The sequence below is a fragment of the Puma concolor genome, chromosome D1 (genome assembly GCF_028749965.1).
Source record: "Puma concolor isolate L17-30 chromosome D1, mPumCon1.1.hap2, whole genome shotgun sequence".
Taxonomy (NCBI): domain Eukaryota; kingdom Metazoa; phylum Chordata; class Mammalia; order Carnivora; family Felidae; genus Puma; species Puma concolor.
The window spans coordinates 41,741,926-41,763,591 of NC_141676.1; the positions used below are offsets into that span (position 1 = coordinate 41,741,926).

At 38.8% G+C, this 21,666-nt stretch overlaps 1 protein-coding gene across 2 annotated transcripts in view; it reads left to right on the plus strand.

Moving 5' to 3' along the window:
• Window positions 1-21,666, plus strand: part of TPH1 (tryptophan hydroxylase 1) — a 44,861-nt gene that overhangs the window by 22,775 nt on the left and 420 nt on the right. For both annotated transcript variants that reach the window (XM_086677847.1, XM_025928219.2), the window contains exons 3-10: window positions 4,488-4,671; window positions 7,037-7,137; window positions 10,492-10,559; window positions 10,686-10,882; window positions 13,548-13,683; window positions 14,382-14,508; window positions 18,993-19,088; window positions 19,891-20,024. In XM_086677847.1, coding sequence (XP_086533973.1) covers window positions 4,488-4,671; window positions 7,037-7,137; window positions 10,492-10,559; window positions 10,686-10,882; window positions 13,548-13,683; window positions 14,382-14,508; window positions 18,993-19,088; window positions 19,891-20,024 — 1,043 coding nt within the window. The remainder of the gene's footprint in view (window positions 1-4,487; window positions 4,672-7,036; window positions 7,138-10,491; window positions 10,560-10,685; window positions 10,883-13,547; window positions 13,684-14,381; window positions 14,509-18,992; window positions 19,089-19,890; window positions 20,025-21,666) is intronic.

The window sequence follows — 21,666 nt, forward strand, 5'->3', positions numbered from 1 at the left end:
ATAAACAATATGCTCATTCTGCTATTTCTTGATTTTTTTCACTCGTAGATATTACCTACCGATTTCTTGCAATGGAAATAAAGACTTAGCTTTTTTGACACACAGCTCCCTTTCCAGTGGCGCCCTCAACTTTCCTTCCCCTGAATCTTCCCAATGCAGTCATGTCCCAGTTTTTGGCTATGCCAGTTTTTAATGTTTTCAATATTAAAATTATATAAGTCCTGCTCAAAGAAGGCCATATTATCCATTATTTTGACTTCCTTTTTGGTAAACAGGATTACAATTTAGTGTTTAAAAGCATGGAAAGTTTGGGGCGCCTGGGTGGCTCAGTCGGTTAAGTGTCCAACTTCAGCTCAGGTCACGATCTCGCGGTCCGTGAGTTCGAGCCCTGCATCGGGCTCTGGGCTGATGGCTCAGAGCCTGGAGCCTGCTTCCGATTCTGTGCCTCCCTCTCTCTCTGCCTCTCCCCCGTTCATGCTCTGTCTCTCTCTGTCTCAAAAATAAATAAACATTAAAAATAATAATAATAAAATAAAAAAATAAAAGCATGGAAAGTTTGAATTCCAGTTCTGACACTTATTATCTGTGTGTCTTTGGGCAAACTGCTTAACTTCTCTGTGCCTCTGTTTCTATAATTGAAATACATGACAGGGAATGTCTCACTTATTACTTCTACTTTATATAAAATTTCCTGGATCTTCCTGACTAAATTTTTCTTGCAGATGGAAAATAATAATTTTAAATTATTTAGTTATATTTCCTCACCAAATTCCATCAAAATTTTGATTTTGATAGTGTTCAATTTATAGAGTAATTCAGGAGGAAATGACTTATTGCTTCTTTGTCTCAAAAAACATAATTTAGCTTTGTATTTATTCATGTCATCACTCAGAAAATATTTATCTGCGTGGCTCAGTCAGTTGAGCATCTGACTCTTGATCTCAGCTCAGGTCTTGATCTCAGAGTTGTGGGTTCAAGCCTCATGTTGGGCTCCACACTGGGAGTGGAGCCTACTTAAAAAAAAATATTTATGAGTGCATTCTTATTATAAAAATTAATAAATGCATTCTTATTATAAAAATTAATAAGAAATGGATTAAACCCTCCTTTACTTCTTTCTAAAAAAGTTTTAATTCCAGTGTAGTTAACATACAGTGTTATACTCAGATACCACCTCATGCCAGTCAGAGTGGCTAAACTGAACAAATCGGGAGACAACAGATGCTGGAGAGGATGTGGAGAAACGGGAACCCTCTTGCACTGCTGGTGGGAATGCAAACTGGTGCAGCCACTCTGGAAAACAGGGTGGAGGTTCCTCAAAAAGTTAAAAATAGATCTACCCTATGACCCAGCAATAGCACTGCTAAGAATTTACCCACGGGATACAGGAGTGCTGATGCATAGGGGCACTTGTACCCCAATGTTTATAGCAGCACTCTCAACAATAGCCAAATTATGGAAAGAGCCTAAATGTCCATCAACTGATGAATGGATAAAGAAATTGTGGTTTATATACACAACGGAATACTACGTGGCAATGAGAAAGAATGAAATATGGCCTTTTGTAGCAACGTGGATGGAACTGGAGAGTGTTATGCTAAGTGACATAAGTCATACAGAGAAAGATAGATACCATATGTTTTTACTCTTATGTTGATCCTGAGAAACGTAACAGAGGACCATGGGGAAGGAAAAAAAAAGGTTAGAGAGGGAGGGAGCCAAATCATAAGAGACTCTTGAAAACTGAGAACAAACTGAGGGTTGATGGGGGTGGGAGGGAGGCGAAAGTGGGAGATGGGCATTGAGGAGGGCACCTGTTGGGATGAGCACTGGGTGTTGTATGGAAACCAATTTGACAATACATTTCATATTAAAAAAAAAACATACAGTGTTACATTAGTATCAGGTATACAATATAGTGATTGAAAGCTTCATACATAAACTAGTGCTCAACACGCCAAGTGCACTCCTTAATCCCCATCACCTATTTCACCCATCCCCCCACCCACTTCCCCTCGACCCAGCTCCCCTCTGGTACCTGTCAGTTTGTTCTCTGTAGTTAAGAATCTGTTTCTTGGTTTGTTTCTCTCTCTCTCTTTTTCCTTTGCTCATTTGTTTTGTTTCTTAAATTCCACATATGAGTGAAGTCATATTGTATTTGTCTTTCTCTAACTTATTTCACTTAGCATTATACTCTGTAGCTCCATCCACGTCATTGCAAATGACAAGATTTCATTCTTTTTTATGGCAAAATAAAATTCCATTGTATATGTATATATATACACACACACACACACACGTATATGTATACATATATTTATGTGTGTGTGTGTGTGTATACATACACACACAACATCTTCTTTATCCATTTTTTAATTGATGGATACTTGGGCTCCTCCATAATTTAGCTATTATAAATAATGCCCCTATAAACATAGGGGTGCATGTATCCCTTCTAATTATTGTTTTTGTATCTTTTTGTGTAAATACCCAGTAGTGTCATTAGTGGATTATAGGGTAGTTCTGTTTTTAACTTTTTGAGGAACCTCATACCGTGGCAAGTGGCTGCACCAGTTTGCATTCCCACCAATAGTGGAATGCAATTTCCTCCACATCCTTGACAACACTTGTTATTTATTGTGTTTTTATTTTAGCCATTCTGATAGGTGTGAGATGATATCTCATTGTGGTTGTTGGGTTGTTTTTTTTTTTTTTTTTACAAACTTTATTTATTATTTTTTTACGTTTATTTATGAGACACAGAGACAGAGCACAAGAGAGAGAGGGAGACACAGAAACCAAAGCAGGCTCCAGGCTCTGAGGGGTCAGCACAGAGCCCCATGCGGGGCTTGAACTCACAAACTGTGAGGTCATGACCTGAGGTGAAGTTGGTCCCTTAACCAACTGAGCCACCCAGGCGCCCCTCATTGTGGTTTCAATTTGCACTTCCCTGGTGATGAGTGATGTTGAGCATCTTTTAATGTGTGTGTTGACCATCTGGATGTCTTCTTTGGAGAAATATCTGTTCATGTCTTCCACCCATTTTTCAGTTGGATTATTTGTTTTTTGGATGTTGAGTTGTATCAGCTCTTTATTATACATTTTGGACACTAACCCTGTATCAGATGTATCATTTGCAAATATTTCCTCCCATTCAATAGGTTGCCTGTTAGTTTTGTTGATTGTTTCCTTCACTGTGCAGAAACCTTTTATTTTGATGTAGTTCCAAAAGTTTATTTTTGCTTTTATTTCCCTTGCCTCAGGAGACATATCTAGAAAAATGTTGCTACAGCCAATGTCAGAAACTCTCCTGTACCTCTGATCATCTCCAGTATATTTTGTAACTGGCTTTCTTCCATTGATTCCATGATAAAGTCTATATTCCAGGATAAACCTTGCCCATTCCAATTTTCCAATATCCCTGATACTCTTTTTTTCTTGTCAGTTCATGTTCCTAATAGTTCTTACTTCATCCCTACCTTTACATATGCAGTTCCTCCTGTTTTGAATCCCCCTTCTTCTTTTCTGTCTTCCCACTCTATCTATTTCTTAAGACTCATTTCAGTTCCTATCTGCTCCATGGAAACTTCTACTTTCTCCAGCCCATAATGCTTTTTCCCAGGACATCTCTGCACCCAAATACTTATTACTCCTATTTCTTTTAGTCTTTCATGTGTTAGCTTACCAGATTATAAACTCCTTGCATATCTTACCTTTCTTTGTATGCTTCACAGCCCTTACCTGGCTACGTAGGCGTTCACCAAGTTAATTCAAATTGAACTGGTTAGTGTTGGAGATTAGCTATTCCAACCTTGTAACTTTTTTTTTTTTTTTGATGGAAAAACTGTTGGGTAATTGGTTCTTATGTTTCATTATTATGTCACTGGGGCTGGTCCTCAGCTATCCAAATTGGTAAGAGAAGATATCCTCCTCCCACAGGCTTGCACATATGGCACCCAGCTCAGGCTGGCATGGGGAGAGAGCAGAAGAAGCAATCTGCTTCAGCTGGTTACTAAGTTTGTAGCTTAAGAGATTTGAGGTATTAAATACTCTGTTCAAGCTGTTCAGCTAATTTTATTAAATGCATATTCACAAAGGAAACTTTTCTTTCTAAAGGACTAACATTAATATCCCTTTTTGAAAACTAGCTTTTATTTGTGAGAATCTTTGAAAAGTTCTTTTTATCTAGGAGGTTTGAGAATTCTACCACTGAACCACCAGTGCTCACAGGTTTGATATTTTGGTTTGAAGGCCATTCATTTCTGGCAATTCGACGGACTTTCTAGTGGGTGATTAATTTTTCAAACTTTTTTGAACAGTACCTAATTAGGGGGAATTACTTTGCTTGTTGCATCAAAAACAGCCTCTTTCTCCTTTGATATTATGGTGAGTGTGGAATTGATTTTTAGTGGTAATGAATGTGACGAGCTCAGTGACTAATACCATTTCAGGCTGTCATGTGTATCTTCACTCTCTGCTTTACACAGGAGAAACATGTGAGCCTGTTACATATTGAGTCCCGAAAATCAAAGAGAAGAAACTCAGAATTTGAGATCTTTATTGACTGTGATATCAACAGAGAACAATTGAATGATATTTTTCATCTGTTGAAGTCCTACACTAACGTTCTCTCTGTGAATCCACCAGATAATTTTACTGTGAAAGAAGACGGTAAGTTCGAAAAGTGAAAATCCCCCTGAGAAGATTAAGTACATCATGTGTGTCCAATCTTGTATTTATCTTGGAGGCATGAATATAAAGATAAAACACTGTCTCCTCAAATTTCTTACAGTCTAGTAGTGAAGGAAACCCCAAATGTAATTGCTTAAAATACTACAGAACAATTATAAAGCAACATTTTTATCAAGTGTGAAGGAACATGAAAAGGAAACGTTGGGTGCAAGAAAGAATTCAGAATAGTTAGAAATTGATTAAGTTTTCTCAGTTTCCAAATCATCAAACATTTCTTGATTTCACAAACCTTCAATTTACAATCCCCGAGCCCTTAGAGACTCCCACAGGGCCTACCATCTGGCAGATATTAAGTGAATGTTCAAATTTGTTGAGAATGTTGACAGTTGCTGATGATTATGGTATGAATACACTTTTTACATACTCCTCCCTGTCTCCACTTCCACCAAAAGCAAGTGAAAAGCAACACAGCCTTCTAAGGTTTCAGATGGCTAAGATCTTCTGTTGTGAAAAAAAAATCCTCATAGTTTACTTGGGACAAAAGACAAAAGGATAATCCAACCACATTACATATATGTTACTCAATTTAAAATAGTCTCTTTAGATTATGCACGACATTAGGGTATAATCAGGACTGATGCCGATCTGTTATGCATTTGCATGGCTGTGTAAGTTATTAAAATACTAATATGCTTCCATTTCTAAGTGGCAGATAGCTGCTTCCCCAAATCCCTTGAGTGTCCCCACCATGCCCAAAGTCCCTGTGCTCCAGATGCTATCCTAGGTGTCCCAGGCCCACCACAAACAAACAAAGGATTAACATCTGGCAGAGCAGGAGCCTAGGACTGGTGCCCCTGTGGTATTCGGGGTTAAATCTGACTATCAATTCTGGGTATGTTACAAAGAGCATTAAATGGCTAGAACAAGAAGGATTGAATTCTAGTCCTCTCTCTTCCAATAGAGATGAGTTACCTTGGATAAATTACTTCTCATCTCTGAGCTTTGGTTGCCTCATCTATAGAATGAAGAATTTTTTAGGGGCTAAATGGTTCAGTTGGTGTTTAGGGAACACCAAGTTGTGTCAGATGTCTCTACTAAGAAACAGGGATACAGATATACGTAGTCCCTCCCCTAGAGTCCTTCCCATTCTTTCCTGTAAGACACAGATATGAACAGATAATGTTTTAAAGAATCAGAAACAGTGTCACAGGAGCCCAGAGGACGGAGAAATAGCTCAACCTACAAGGTCAGGGGAGGTTCATTAGATCTGAGTCTTGAAGGAAGAGAAGGATATTTTCAGGAAAACAGAAGGATGGGGTGAAGGAGGAAGTGGGGGTGGGGTATAGGTATTCCAGGGAGGAGAATAGCATATGCAAAAACCCCAGAGTTCTCAGAGGGCCTGTATGTCTCAGGGAGGGCGAGAGATCAGAGTGGCAAAGACATAAATGGTCTCTAAGATCCTTTGCATCAACAAAAATAAGCGTTCATTCTTATTAAATTTGTACCTTTGGTCTGCAAAGTTGTACATCCTTACTCTGCTTTTTTAAGGATAGCTGGGTTTTAGTTGTTTTTTTTTGTTTTTTTTTTTGTTTTGTACTTTAGGTCTATTTCTAAAGTACAGCATTTCTCCAACACCTAGGAACTCAAGGAAATCAAAAAAAGTTTTAAGCTCAAAAATTTTGGGGGCGCCTGGGTGGCGCAGTCGGTTAAGCGTCTGACTTCAGCCAGGTCACGATCTCGCGGTCCGTGAGTTCGAGCCCCGCGTCAGGCTCTGGGCTGCTTGCTCAGAGCCTGGAGCCTGTTTCCGATTCTGTGTCTCCCTCTCTCTCTGCCCCTCCCCCGTTCATGCTCTGTCTCTCTCTGTCCCAAAAATAAAAACGTTAAAAAAAAAAAAATTAAAAAAAAAATTTTGGATAAACTTTACTTATTAAGAGATAGAGCAATATACTTGTATAAATTTTGCCTCAAAGTACAAGCTAAAATTAAAAATCTTCTCCAGGAGCGCCTGGGTGGCTCAGTCGGTTAAGCGGCCAACTTCGGCTCAGGTCATGATCTCGCGGTCAGTGAGTTCAAGCCCCGCGTCGGGCTGTGTGCTGACAGCTCAGAGCCTGGAGCCTGTTTCAGATTCTGTGTCTCCCTCTCTCTGACCCTCCCCCGTTCATGCTCTGTCTCTCTCTGTCTCAAAAATAAATAAACGTTAAAATAAATAAATAAATAAATAAATAAATAAATAAAATAAAATAAAAATCTCCTCCAAATGTATCCATGACTTTCTTAATTTCTTCTTCCTTCTTGCCTTATTTAAGATCATCTATTCCACATTCAGTGGTTTTGTATTTTGCAGGTATGGAAACTGTTCCTTGGTTTCCAAAGAAGATTTCTGACCTGGATCATTGTGCCAACAGAGTTCTGATGTATGGATCTGAACTGGATGCAGACCATCCTGTAAGTATCTTTAATAAATCTTTTCAAGAGACTATTTTAAATCAAACTAAAAATTAAGGGAAATTATTTTCTTTTTTGGAGATTGTGGTTATTCTAGACTAAATAGGATCTTGTTTCACTCTGGATTTTGGGAAGTTCTGGTAGTCTTCCTTGTTGGTGGAATCCAGACTAAAGGCCTGAAGAGCATCCAACCTCAGTGGCTCCAAAACACCTGTCGCATGCCTGGCATTCCTATTACTAAGAGCTATTCCAAAAGTTATTCTAAAATGAAGACAGAATCTGAAGCAGTTTTTATTTATTTATTTATCTATTTATTTATTTGTTAATGTTTTATTTATATCTGAGAGAAAGAGACAGAGCATGAGGGGGAGAGGGACAGAGAGAGAAGGAGACACAGAATTGGAAGCAGGCTTCAGGCTCTGAGCTGTCAGCACAGATCCTGATGCAGGGCTCGAACTCACAAACTGTGAGATCATGACCTGAGCTGAAGTCGGACGCTCAACTGACTGCCCCACCCAGGCGCCCCTGCAGCAGTTTTTACTAAAGTGGGGCATGGATTGTTGGAAAGGCATGTAAAGATAGGAGCGAGAAAGACTGTCCAGCATGATTGCTTTATTAGGTGGTTGATGAACTACGAAATTGTTTCTTTGGAAAATTACCTGGGAGACAGTATAGGCATGAGTTGGAGAATTAGTAAGCCCAAAGCATCAGGGTTGTTTATGGAGCTCTTCGGTCCTGGGAAGGTGGAGAAAAAAGATGGCAATTCTGGAGTCAACACCAAGGTTTTGATCTGCCACTTACTAGCTGTATACATTGACTGTGTATTGCCTTAGCCAGTCCTTAGCTGATCTGCCTATTTTTTTTTCTATAATATCTTATTAGGCAACTTATTAATTGGGATTAATACATTGCTGTACTTGCTCAGTTGGAAAGATAAAGCACACATATATGAATAAACACAAGATCAAATTGTGAAAAGTGCTAAGTGGCACGGATAAATTGCTTTGAGATGTACACAAGAAGACAAACACGTCTGGTTGAAGAGGTCAGAGGTCAACCTCTTAACTAGGCTTTGAAGGATTTTGGCAGGAAAGAGATGGAGAGGAAAGATAATTCATTGCAACATGAGCAAAGGGTCAGAGGCAAGAAAATCTGGGTCATGTTTACGGAGAGGTGACTAAGTCAGTTTTACTGATCTACTACCAAGTACTGCTGATTTTGATATCCTAAATATTGCTTCAATTTGTTCCTTATTTATACCACACCTTTAACTCATCTCCCAGCTTCCAGCTTGCCACCTTAAACCCATACTCCTCATAGTCACTAGAGCAATCTAAAACCTCAGGATGAAAAATAAAAAAATAAAATAAAAAAAAAAGAAACGGGGCACCTGGGTGGCTCAGTTGGTTAAGCGTCCGACTTCAACTCAGGTCACGATCTCGTGGTCCGTGAGTTCGAGCCCCGCGTCGGGCTCTGGGCTGACTGCTCAGAGCCTGGACCCTGCTTCCGATTCTGTGTCTCCCTCTCTCTCTGCCCCTCCCCCGTTCATGCTCTGTCTCTCTCTGTCTCAAAAATAAATAAACGTTAAAAAAAAAAAATAAAACCTCAGGATGATCATTATCCCTTTTCTGACTAAAGATCACCACTGATACCTAGGTACACATCTAAGAAAATTGAAAACATATGTCCACGCAAAAACTTGTACACAAATGTTCATAGTGGCAAAAAGTGGTCCATCCACTAGTGAATAGACAAGTAAAGTTTGATATGTCCCTAAAATATAATATTATTGGCCATAAAAAAGCATGAAATACTGATATATGCTACAATATGAATGAACCTTGAAAACTGATAGTAAAAGAAGCCGGTCACAAAAGACCATATGTTATATGATTCTTTTTATATGAAATGCCCAGAATATGCAAATTCATAGAAACAGAAAGTAGATTAGTGGCTGCCAGGGTCTGAAGGTGAAGGGAAATGGGGAGAGTTTGTGAATGAGTATGGTGTATTCTTTTGGGGATAAACATTTTTTGAAATCATAGTAGAGGTAGTTGCACAACACTGTGAATGTACTAAAAATCACTACTCTGTACACTTTAAGATTTTATGGTGTGTGAATTATATCAATAAAGCTGTTACTCACTCACTCACTCACTGATTGATTGATTGATTGATTGATTTATAGAAATCACCAGTGGCTTCCCATTACCCAAAGATGGAATCCAGGCTGTTTCAGACCTTTCCTAGCAGACCTCAAACCAGTCCACTCCATGCCCCACCTCCTCCTCCAAACTCCAGCAACACTGGGTTGCTCCTGTTTCCCTAGGCCCAGAATGCTGTTTTTCAGCTCTGCACTGTCACTGCTGCTGTCCTTTCTGGCCTTTTCCATCCAGCTATCTCCTTTCCTCTTTTGAGACTTAGCTTAGGAGTCGTTGTTGGGAAACCTTTCCTGACCTACCCCCCGTCCCCCATACTCTTTCACATACTGTCTGGGTTGGGACTTTCTCTCTCTTTCAAAGTTTCTCTTTTGAGTCCCAGTGGCATTTTGTGCATATCTCTAATAAGGCAGTTATCATATTGTTTCATAATAATTGGTGGATATAAACTCCTTGAAGACTCAGATTGTGCTTCATTCATATTTGTTTCTCTGGATTTTAGCACAAGGCCAGGTGCATAGTAGGGGTTTGTTAATCTGTGTTAAAGAGAAGGAGACTCATTCTCCCCTTTCATTCTCCCCTTGTTTCCTATTTTGCATTATTGGCTGTTTTCGCCTGGGTTTTGCATTTTGATGTCTTATTTTATCTATTTTTTAAAAAATTTTTTCCTAGGTATAGAGTCTAATGTTACTATGTTATCTTTTTATTATCATTGTTTGCCTTTGCAAATATGATTATGTTTGCATTCTGCGATAAAATCTAAGGCTAGATTAAGTTGTCATGATTTTGTGTATTAACTACTATTTTATTAGTAATTACTATTACAGGAAACTATAACTGAAGATGTAGTCAAACGATTAAGAAAAAAAGAATCTCACCCTTGGTAAAGAGTTGTGTATTTAACTAGGATGCTGCTTTTCTTATTCCTCAAACTATTTTATTTTTGTAGCCACTATAGGATTTTTGTGTCTTTGTATCTATAGAATCTTTTGTCCTGGTAGCAACTATCGCATAAAGCTTTCATGTAACATCGACTTTCAAATAAAAATGATCATCAATTTCTAAACAATGCTTACTCAAAATAATTCTGTAGCCCTTTAATTTCATAGCTTGAGTAAAAGTGAAATGTTTCCTAAAGATCATTTGTCAAGTATTTTTTAGGGTGGATATTTAAAAACTTTTCTTTAATTATCAGGGCTTCAAAGACAATGTCTACCGTAAAAGACGAAAGTATTTTGCAGACTTGGCTATGAACTATAAGCAGTAAGTATATTATAAATAACACATATAAAATAAATGAATAGAATAAGTTATACTCATTTAGTAAATAGAAAGTGAGTGCTACTATTTATTGAATGCTAATTCAAACTAACATCTGTGTCTCATTAGTGGAGACCCCATTCCCAAGGTTGAATTCACTGAAGAGGAGATTAAGACCTGGGGAACCGTGTTCCGAGAGCTGAACAAACTTTACCCAACCCATGCCTGCAGAGAGTATCTCAAAAACTTACCTTTGCTTTCTAAATATTGTGGATACCGGGAAGATAATATCCCACAATTGGAAGATGTCTCAAACTTTTTAAAAGGTAATAAGTGAATTACTTTTTTGTAAGGGGAATGTTGAACTCTGTTGTGATCATGACAGAATTAAAAAAAATTTTTTAATGTTTATTTTCGAGAGAGAGAGAGAGACAGAGCGTGAGCAGGAGAGGCGCAGAGAGAGAGGGAGACACAGAATCCGAAGCAGGCTCCAGGCTCTGAGCTGTCAGCACAGAGCCCGACATGGGGCTTGAACTCATGAACCGCGAGATCATGACCTGAGCCGAAGTCGGACATTTAGCCAGTTGAACCATCCAGGAGCCCCATCCATGACAGAATTTTTAATAAAAGAATAAAGTCAAGGGGCTCCTGGGTGGCTTAGTCAGTTAAATGTCCGACTTCAGCTCAGGTCATGGTCTCATGGTTTGTGGGTTCAAGCCCCGCATTAGGCTCTGCACCAACAGTGCAGAGCCTGCATGGGATTCTCTCTCTCCCTCTCTCTCTCTGTCACTCGCCCCACTTACATTCTCTTTCTCTGTCTTAAAATAAATAAATAAACTTAAAAAATTGTTAAAGAAGAAGAAAGTCAAGTACATAGGAGGTCAGATTTTCCTTACTCCGTCCTGGAGTATTGGATCCAGTATGGGGCACCCCATTTGAAGAGGGACAATCATAACCTGGAGCCGGTGTAGAGGAAAGTGAGCAGAATTATAAGGGGATTGGAAAACATAGTATATAAATAAAATTTGGAGGACTCTTAGGATATTTAGCCTGGAGATTTAGAGGACATTATAGCTTTATTTAGGTACCAGATGATCATCTTATGTAAGAGAGGAATTACTATGTGGTCCTAAAGTAAATGACAATTGGATTGAAACTGCAAGCTTTTGGCTCAAAATGGAGAAGACCTTGTGTTAAAAGAGCCATTTAGAAATGGAACAGGCTCATGAGATGATTATTTCTGCCTCCCCAGAGGTTTTCATACAAAAGCTCTATACCCACTTGTCTGGGATATGGTAGAGGAGATTCAGGTTTCTTAGGGGAAGATTGGTGTAAATGATCTCTGAAGCTCCTTTCCACACTAAGACTCTATCAGTTTCCCAAGGAAGATGAGCAAGTAGAGGCATTAACAGAGTAGGTTAATTTTTTTCCTTTTAGTTCTTCATGCTTATTTGGTGCAGGTTTCCTTATTTTTTCTAGCTAGTTTAGGATGTAACATGATCAGTAATTTCCAGGGTTTACAGTATGTAAGAAAAATATATATCCCCTTTGATCTCAGGGAACAAATAGAAGTTATGCTTTTCACTCAAATGGTTTAGTTTATTTCCACCGTGGTCCGAAATTCCTATCACTGAATTTCTTACATAGATTGTCATAAAAGTCTATGAATTTACTCAGCTCCATAATTCTTATTAGTCAACCACTATGCACAAAACTAAGAACTAAACAGGAAAAGGCATGATAGTTTTACAAGGGAAGATTTCGTGTACATGGTTCCTATAAAAACCAGATTTAAAAAATAGTGATGAAGGATGACAGAGAACCAATGCACATGACCTCGTGGGTCTTACAAAGATGGACAAGTATATGCTATGGAAGTTATCAAATTAAATTTGCTTGAGATTTGGAGGAAATATTTTGTTATGGGTACAAAACTGAAAGCTATTCACTTGGGGTCTGGAGCTTGAATTGTCTGCAGAACATGTTGCTACAGGTGTTTCAAGAGAAACTGCCAAAGAGGGAAACCAAACTTAAATGATACTTCAAACAAAACATCAGTTGGAAGGAGTTCTCTGCACTGTCAAATATGGTAGTCCCTAGACACATGTGGTTGCTTAAATAATTCAAATGAATGTAAATCAAAATGTTAGTTTTCTATCCACCCTAGCCACATTTCAAGTGCTTAATAGCCATATGTGGTTAGTGGCTACCCTATTGGGCAGCCTAGATATAGAACATTTACATTATCATGGAGAGTTCTATTGGACCACGAAATCTACCCATCAGAGTGGGAGAATCCAAGTACAAAGCAACGGGGTGGAACTGGAAGATCAGAGGGTGAGGGTTTGAAATGAATGGAAAGAGTAGAGCTTATAGAGTTCCCCTGACCCACTGTGGCCTACTGGCTGGTCTCTTTTTATAGAGGGCATACGCAGTTATAGCTGTTGGGGAATAAACGAGCACCATCCAGTTTAGAGAAAGTATAGAAACTACTTTGCAAGAGGTAATACTGGCTAAAAATGGCATAGATTAAAAAATCGTTCTGATTTCAATTAATAGATCTTCTTAGTTTTTTTTTTTTTTTTTTGCAAAAGGAAGTAAGATTGTCTAAGAGATATTCTAAACCCTTTAGGGAGACAATAAGGTGTAATATAAGGAGACCTGGGCTCCCTTTCTACTTTTATTATCTACTGTGTGACCTTGGATACTTACTAAGTCTCTGAGACTCGGTTTTATAGTCATCACAATGAGGAGAATAAACTTTAATTCAAATTGCAAACATGAAAGGGGGTATGATGTATAAGGTCTAACTCATTGCCTGACCATAGTAAGTGCTTAATAATTATCACTTCCCCTTAGTGCACACATGACACATTTTAGTTTCCATGTTCTCCCTCAAAGTGTTACTTGGTACCACTGGCAGTATTAAAGCGTGGCGGTAACTGGTCTGTTTGGGTGAAGATTTTCTTCATTTTCTCCTTTGCTTTGCAGAGCGCACAGGTTTTTCCATCCGTCCTGTGGCTGGTTACTTATCACCAAGAGATTTCTTATCAGGTTTAGCCTTTCGAGTTTTTCACTGCACACAGTATGTGAGACACAGTTCAGACCCTCTCTATACCCCAGAGCCGTGAGTACTTCTACTTCAGCCTTCATTCATCAAATAGTATTTGTCATAGTGGTACTCACGTCATGAGTTTTGTGTGAAGATTAAATGAATGAACGCATGTGAAGCATTGAGAATAATGCCTGGCACATGATACATGCTCCATGCTCTGCATATGTTAGCCATTAGCATTACTATTAGTAACTGACAACCTGTTAGGTGCCAGGTGCTATCCTAAGCATAGGGAGTGTAGCATTGAAAAAAATCAGGCAGAAATTTCTGCCTTCATAGAATTTATATTCCAATGGGGGATAAGGATAATAAACAAGTAAATAACATATTATATTTGATGGTGAAAAGTGCTATGGAGAAAGGTAAAGCAGAGCAGGAGGAAAAAAGTGTTATGTGTGGAGTGTTTCTGTTTTGAAAAGGGTGATCAGACAAGGACTCACTGAGAAGGTGAAATTTGAGCAGAGACTTGATTTGGTGGGGGTGTGGGGGGCACATGTCTATGGGTATCCTATGTGTGTATGTTTCTGAGTGGCCTAGGTTTTGAACCAAAATAGTTTCTCTGCTACATTGTTAGTGTCCTTTGTGATCTATTTCCAAGTAATACCACCTGAATAGAAGGAAGATGAGATTCTGGCTTGATTGAATTGTTGATTTTGCATTTATGTGTGACATAAGCATCACAGTGTGACAAACTTGTACCTCTTTTTCAGAGATACCTGCCATGAACTCTTAGGTCATGTCCCCCTGTTGGCTGAACCTAGTTTTGCTCAATTCTCCCAAGAAATTGGCCTGGCTTCTCTTGGAGCTTCAGAGGAGGCTGTTCAAAAACTGGCAACGGTATAAATCTGAAAATAGCTGTGTAGATCAGTAATTCTTATCTGGGGTGGGATGTGAGTGTCAGATTCAAGATGGCTGTTAGATTTGTCTTTGTTCATATTTAATTTAATTTAAATGATTTCTTATTTATTTATTTATTTATTTATTTATTTATTTATTTATTTTTAATATGAGATTTATTGTCAAATTGGTTTCCATACAACACTTACAACACCCAGTGCTCATCCCAACAGGTGCCCTCCTCAATGCCCATCACCCACTTTCGCCTCCCTCCCACCCCCCATCAACCCTCAGTTTATTCTCAGTTTTTAAGAGTCTCTTATGATTTGGCTCCCTCCCTCTCTAACCTTTTTTTTTTCCCTCCCCTCCCCCCATGATCTTCTGTTACGTTTCTCAGGATCCACATAAGAGTAAAAACATATGATATCTGTCTTTCTCTGTATGACTTATATCACTTAGCATAACACCCTCCAGTTCCATCCACGTTGCTACAAAAGGCCATATTTCATTCTTTCTCATTGCCACGTAGTATTCCATTGTGTATATAAACCACAATTTCTTTATCCATTCATCAGTTGATGGACATTTAGGCTCTTTCCATAATTTGGCTATTGTTGAAAGTGTTGCTATAAACATTGGGGTACAAGTGCCCCTATGCATCAGCACTCCTGTATCCCTTGGGTAAATTCTTAGCAGTGCTATTGCTGGGTCATGGGGTAGATCTATTTTTAACTTTTTGAGGAACCTCCACCCTGTTTTCCAGAGTGGCTGTACCAGTTTGCATTCCCACCAACAGTGCAAGAGGGTTCCTGTTTCTCCACATCCTCTCCAGCATCGGTAGTCTCCTGATTTGTTCATTTTAGCCACTCTGACCTGTGTGAGGTGATATCTCAGTGTGGTTTTGATTTGTGTTTCCCTGATGAGGAGTGACGTTGAGCATCTTTTCATGTGCCTGTTGGCCGTCTGGATGTCTTCTTTAGAGAAGTGTCTATTCATGTCTTCTGCCCATTTCTTCACTGGATTATTTGATTTTTGGGTGTGGAGTTTGGTGAGTTCTTATGGATTTTGGATACTAGCCCTTTATCCGATATGTCATTTGCAAATATCTTTTCCCATTCCGTCGGTTGCCTTTTAGTTTTGTTGATTGTTTCCTTTGCAGTGTAGAAGCTTTTTATCTTCATGAGGTCCCAATAGTTCATTTTTGCTTTTAATTCCCTTGCCTGTGGAGGTGTGTCAAGTAAGAAATTGCTGCGGCTGAGGTCAGAGAGGTTTTTTCCTCCTTTCTCCTCTAGGGTTTTGATGGTTTCCTGTCTCATATTCAGGTCCTTCATCCATTTTGAGTTCATCTTTGTGAATGGTGTAAGAAAGTGGTCCAGTTTCATTCTTTTGCATGTTGCTGTCCAGTTCTCCCAGCACCATTTGTTAAAGAGACTGTCTTTTTTTTTTTTTTTTTTTTTGCATTGGATATTCTTTCCTGCTTTGTCAAAGATTAGTTGGCCATACTTTTGTGGGTCCAATTCCGGAGTCTCTATTCTATTCCATTGGGCTAGGTGTTTGTTTTGGGGTCAATACCATGCTGTCTTAATGATTACAGCTTTGTAGTAGAGGCTAAAGTCTGGGATTGTGATGCCTCCCGCTTTGGTCTTCTTCTTCAGTATTACTTTGGCTGTTTGGGGTCTTTTGTGGTTCCATGCAAATTTTAGGATTGCTTGTTCTAGCTTCAAGAAGAATGCTGGTGCAATTTTGATTGGGATTGCATTGAATGCATAGATTGCTTTGGGTAGTATTGACATTTTAACAATATTTATTCTTCCAATCCATGAGCACGGAATGTTTTTCCATTTCTTTGTATCTTCTTCAATTTCTTTCATAAGCTTTCTATAGTTCTCAGCATACAGATCTTTTACATCTTTGGTTAGGTTTATTCCTAGGTATTTTGTGATTCTTGGTGCAGTTGTGAATGGGATCAGTTTCTTTATTTGCCTTTCTGTTGCTTTATTATTAGTGTATAAGAATGCAACTGATTCCTGTACATTAATTTTGTATCCTGTGACTTTGCTGAATTCATGTATCAGTTCTAGCAGACTTCTGGTGGAGACTATTGGGTTTTCCATGTATATCATGTCATCTGCAAAATGTGAAAGCTTGACTTCATCTTTGCCAATCCTTTTACCAGGCTTCTCAAAAAGAAAAGGGAGATGACCCAAATAGCTAAAATCATGAATGAAAATGGAATTATTACAACCAATCCCTCAGAAATATAAGCAATTATCAGGGAATACTATGAAAAATTATATGCCAGCAAGCTGGACAACCTGGAAGAAATGGACAAATTCCTAAGCACCCACCCGCTTCCAAAACTCAAACAGGAAGAAATAGAAAACTTGAACAGGCCCATAACAGCGAAGAAATTGAATCAGTTATCAAAAATTTCCCAACAAATAAGAGTCCAGGACCAGATGGCTTCCCTGGGGAATTCTACCAGACATTTAAAGCAGAGATAATACCTATCCTTCTCAAGCTGTTCCAAAAAATAGAAAGGGAAGGAAACCTTCCAGACTCCTTCTATGAAGCCAGCATAACTTTGATTCCCAAACCAGACAGAGACCCAGCAAAAAAAGAGAACTACAGGCCAATATCCCTGATGAATATGGATGCGAAAATTCTCAACAAGATACTAGCAAATTGAATTCAACAGCATATAAAAAGAATTATATACCATGATCAAGTGGGATTCATTCCTGGGCTGCAGGGCTGGTTCAACATTTGCAAACCAATCAATGTGATACATCACATTAATAAAAGAAAAGATAAGAACCATATGATCCTGGTAATCGATGCAGAAAAAACATTTGACAAAATTCAGCATCCTTTCTTAATAAAATCCCTTGAGAAAGTTGGGAATGAAGGAACATACTTAAATATCATAAAAGCCAGTTGTGAAAAGCCCACAGCTAATATCATCCTCAATGGGGAAAAACTGAGAGCTTTCCCCTCTGAGATCAGGAACAGGACAGGGATGTCCACTCTCACCTCTGTTGTTTAACATAAAGTTGGAAGTTCTAGCATCAGCAATCAGACAACAAAAGGAAATCAAAGGCATCAAAATTGGTAATTTAAATTATTTCAATAACATTAAAGGAGGATGTAAGATTTTTAAGGTTCATCAAAAGGAGACATGGGCCTTAAAAAAATGGTAGAGAAACACTAGAGTTCAATAACAATAGTTTGTAGATATTTCTTTGGTAAAAATGATAGGCCCTCTAAAGATGATGCTAAAAATATTCTTTGAGCACTAGGTACAAGATGTCGTCCTGGAAATACAAAGATGAGGAAGGCCTGGTTCCTACCTTCAAGGAATTTATACGCTACTTGAGGAAGCTGTTGTGTTAGGATGGGATGAACTGTACAGCGAAGTTCAGGCAGAATGGTCTGGGAGGAGAGAGAACTGCTTGGGGGAGGTTTCATGGAAGAGGAACATCTGGACTAGCCCAGGGAAGATGAGTCATGTTTTCACCTGCCAAGAAAGGGAGGAAAAGCATCTCTGGATGAGTGCACACAAGGGAAGACAGGAGGTGCTTGGTGTGTCTGGGGAAATGACGAGAAGCTGGAGCAGCGTGTGTTAGGGTCGGGGAGATAGTATGAAATAGGCTAGATGATTAGAACAGTGCTTCTCTAGTTGTGGGTCAGGGACCCCCTAGAGTCCCTGCAACCCTTGCACAGGGTCCTTAAGTGAAAGACCCACTCAGAGTGCAAAGTGGCTTTCAATATAAGAAAGGCTAGAGTTCATTGATATAGTTTCAGACTCCATACTACAGCTGAACTCTAAGAAATTGCCACTTGTTGAGTTCTGATGTGTCAAAGAAGAATACCCACAATTATCTGAAAAGGCTATTAAAATATTTAGCCTTCTTCCAACTACTTTTCTGTGTGAGGCTGAATTCTCTTCGTATACTTGAACCAAAACAACATATTGCAACAGGTTAAATGCAGTAGCAGATGTGAGAATCCATCTTGCTTTCCAGCCAGACATTAAATAATATCTATCCAGATGTTAAAAAAGATTTAGAGCAATGTAAAACAATGCCTTTTTCCTGACTCTTTTTTGTTTTGTACAATATAAGTCACTTTGCATTAAATTGTTATGTTACCATAACATGGTTTATTACATTTTAAATTTAATCAGTAAACATGTAAATGTTTTCAGTTTTAACTTTTACTGCCGTAAATATAGTAAGCTGTAACCCACATAAACAAAAGATCTTTCAGGTCCTGAGTAATTTTTAAGAGTGTGTAAGAGTCCTGGGAACAGCAGTTTGAGAGGGGCTACCTTAGAACAAGCCCAGATTGTAGAAATACTTGTGAACTGGTCTGGGGGTCTTGAACTTAATTCCGTGACACTTTGGGTCAATCTCTAAGGGTTGCAGTTTGTTTTAAATTGAGCTAATTCAGGATGTGAAAGTAATATCAATGTCCTTTTGCAGTGCTACTTTTTCACTGTGGAGTTTGGTCTCTGTAAACAAGATGGGCAGTTGCGAGTCTTTGGTGCTGGATTACTTTCTTCGATCAGTGAACTTAAAGTAAGAGCTGTAAACCTCTGCATATAGTCATGTTCACTTAATATGATTGATACGACCAGAAAGAGTTTTTGGATTTGAACAAGTGTCTACTATGGAAAATACTTGGGGTGGCAATAAACGTTACTTAAGAGACAATTTTCTCTATTTCCCAAGTTTATAGTGATATCTTAAATTGTTTTTTTACTTATATGTGGACTTTAATTACTTAATTTCTCTTTTTTGAGTATAGTTGACACATTATAGATATATCTTTTAAATAAAAAGTACTTTAGAGCTTTTGCTTGCAAAGTCTTGCTGTTCTCTCAACATTTTTAGTGTGCTAGCAATAACTTCTCCTAAATTCTAGAGAATTCTTTGAGATTGATTATTTATCCAATAAAGGAATGAACTAAGTATGTTTGTTGAGTAATGGGTATGTGTGAAACACTGTCCATGGTACTGTCTTGCTCTCAAGGAGCCTACGACCTGATGGTGGGTACAGTCATGTATAGGAATAACTAGTACAGGATGGAAAGTAGGTGTCCTAATGCAGGAATATATAAATAAAGATCACTGGGGGGCTCTTACATGGAAAGTGCGTTAGAACAATGCTATGGGATGATCTTGGGGCACTTATGGGGAACAGCAGTTTGTTTTGCTGAAGTATATTGTGGGTTAAATAATGCTGTAGGAAATAAGTTTGGAATTGTAGGTTGGGACCATTGCATTAATACATTCAGAGGTGTGCTGATTGTGGTGGTTGTGTGTAGGATGTGATCCATAAAATTAGACAATATTCTTTGATTCACTGACTATCTTCTAGCATTCACTTTCTGGACATGCCAAAGTAAAGCCCTTTGATCCCAAGATTACCTGCAAACAGGAGTGTCGCATCACAACTTTTCAGGATGTGTACTTTGTATCTGAAAGCTTTGAAGATGCAAAAGAGAAGATGAGGTAAAGTATATCTTCCTCATGCCTAACTTTCCTCTGCAAAAGATAAGTCCAGGGGCGCCTGGGTGACTCAGTCCGCTGAGTATCTGACTCTTGATTTTGGCTCAGGTCATCATCCCAGGGTCATGGGATCAAGCCCCATGTCAGGCTCTGTGTTGAGCATGGAGTCCACTTGGGATTTTCTCTCTCTCTTCCTCTGCCCCCTCCCCCACTCGCGTGACCTCTCTCTCTAAAATAATAATAATAAAAATAAATAAATAAATAAATAAATAAATAAATAGATTAAAGAAAAATATAGGTCCAATAATGGTAACAAATCACAGAAGTAAGCAGCTGGATAATTAGAAGCCTACTAGGTACCTTCTGCCTGTGATAGATCTCCCTTTCACAACAAATATTTAGAGTATGTTGTTTATGGTGATGTTTGGTGACTGCATATATGAATCAGATACATTGAGAAATTGGTTTCTCCTCATCAGAGTTTATAATCTAATAGGAAAAATAAACTATATACAAATTGCTACGTAACAACATAGGAAGCCTTACAGTGATACAGATGAAACTTTGTTCTCCATTTTATTCAGGAGCAATTTGTTCCAGATGGAGGAACAGGGAAAGCTTAATGACATCTGAAAAAGCACTTGGAGGATAAATAGGATTTAGGTATGTTAAGTTTTAGGCTAAGGAACAGCATAAAAAAGGTAAGGAGATGGAAACATACAAGAGTGTGATGCAATCAAGCTATGTGTTATTTAACTATTGATCAGCTAAGTGTATTGTTAAGAAAGAAGAACATTGGAGGCAGAGAAACTACTTAGGAGATTTTTGTAATACTTCAGGTGAAAATAAGGGCCTGGGCCAAGACTGTAGGACTATAGAAGCAGAATTAACAAAACATTTGTTGGAAGGTGTCATGAGGTCACATTGTGAGATCGTTGTGGGATAGATGGGGGTTTAAGACATGCTCCTTGTCTTCCAGGGATTTTCTGTTACTCGAGGAGTTAGGCCATGCACAGAACCAAATAACAATACTAGCAGGGCTTCCTCTATCACATATGACCCCCTTTTGCAGACTAGAAAAAGGGGTCCCTTCTGGGTAGACCAGTTGGATTGCAAGCTGCATTTCAGCCCTTACTCCTGTACAGCTGTCTTCAGGTGTGTTCCTAGGGGTCCTGAACACAATTGTTCTTGGGGGTGCCAAATGAGAGGTTCAAATGTTGGCCTGATAAAGAAGGCAGAACTTTAATGTGTGAATAAAGGGTAGAAGTTAGGTCATTTGAGAAGAGGCTAGAGGATGACATTCTAAACAGAAAGAATGTCCATGTGCAGGAGGCAGGCCTCCTGGCCTGTTTCTGGCCTGTTTCCATGTATGTGTGTTTGTGTGTGTATAGCTGTAGTTATGTAAATCACAGCTGAGGAGTCTGTTACTAGGTGGTCAAGGGCTACCGTTGTCTACTGATAAAGCTACTGTAGTTGGTCTCCTTAGCGTAGCCAAGAGATATATAAAGGAATACATCATTAATACAGTCATCCACAGGATCTTTCCCTAGAAATGCAGGGGTGGATGTGTCTATGACAATTTTAGGTTTCCTACCTGTGTAGGATTCCAGGGGATCTCTGCACAGGCAGTGTAGGGAAATAGGTC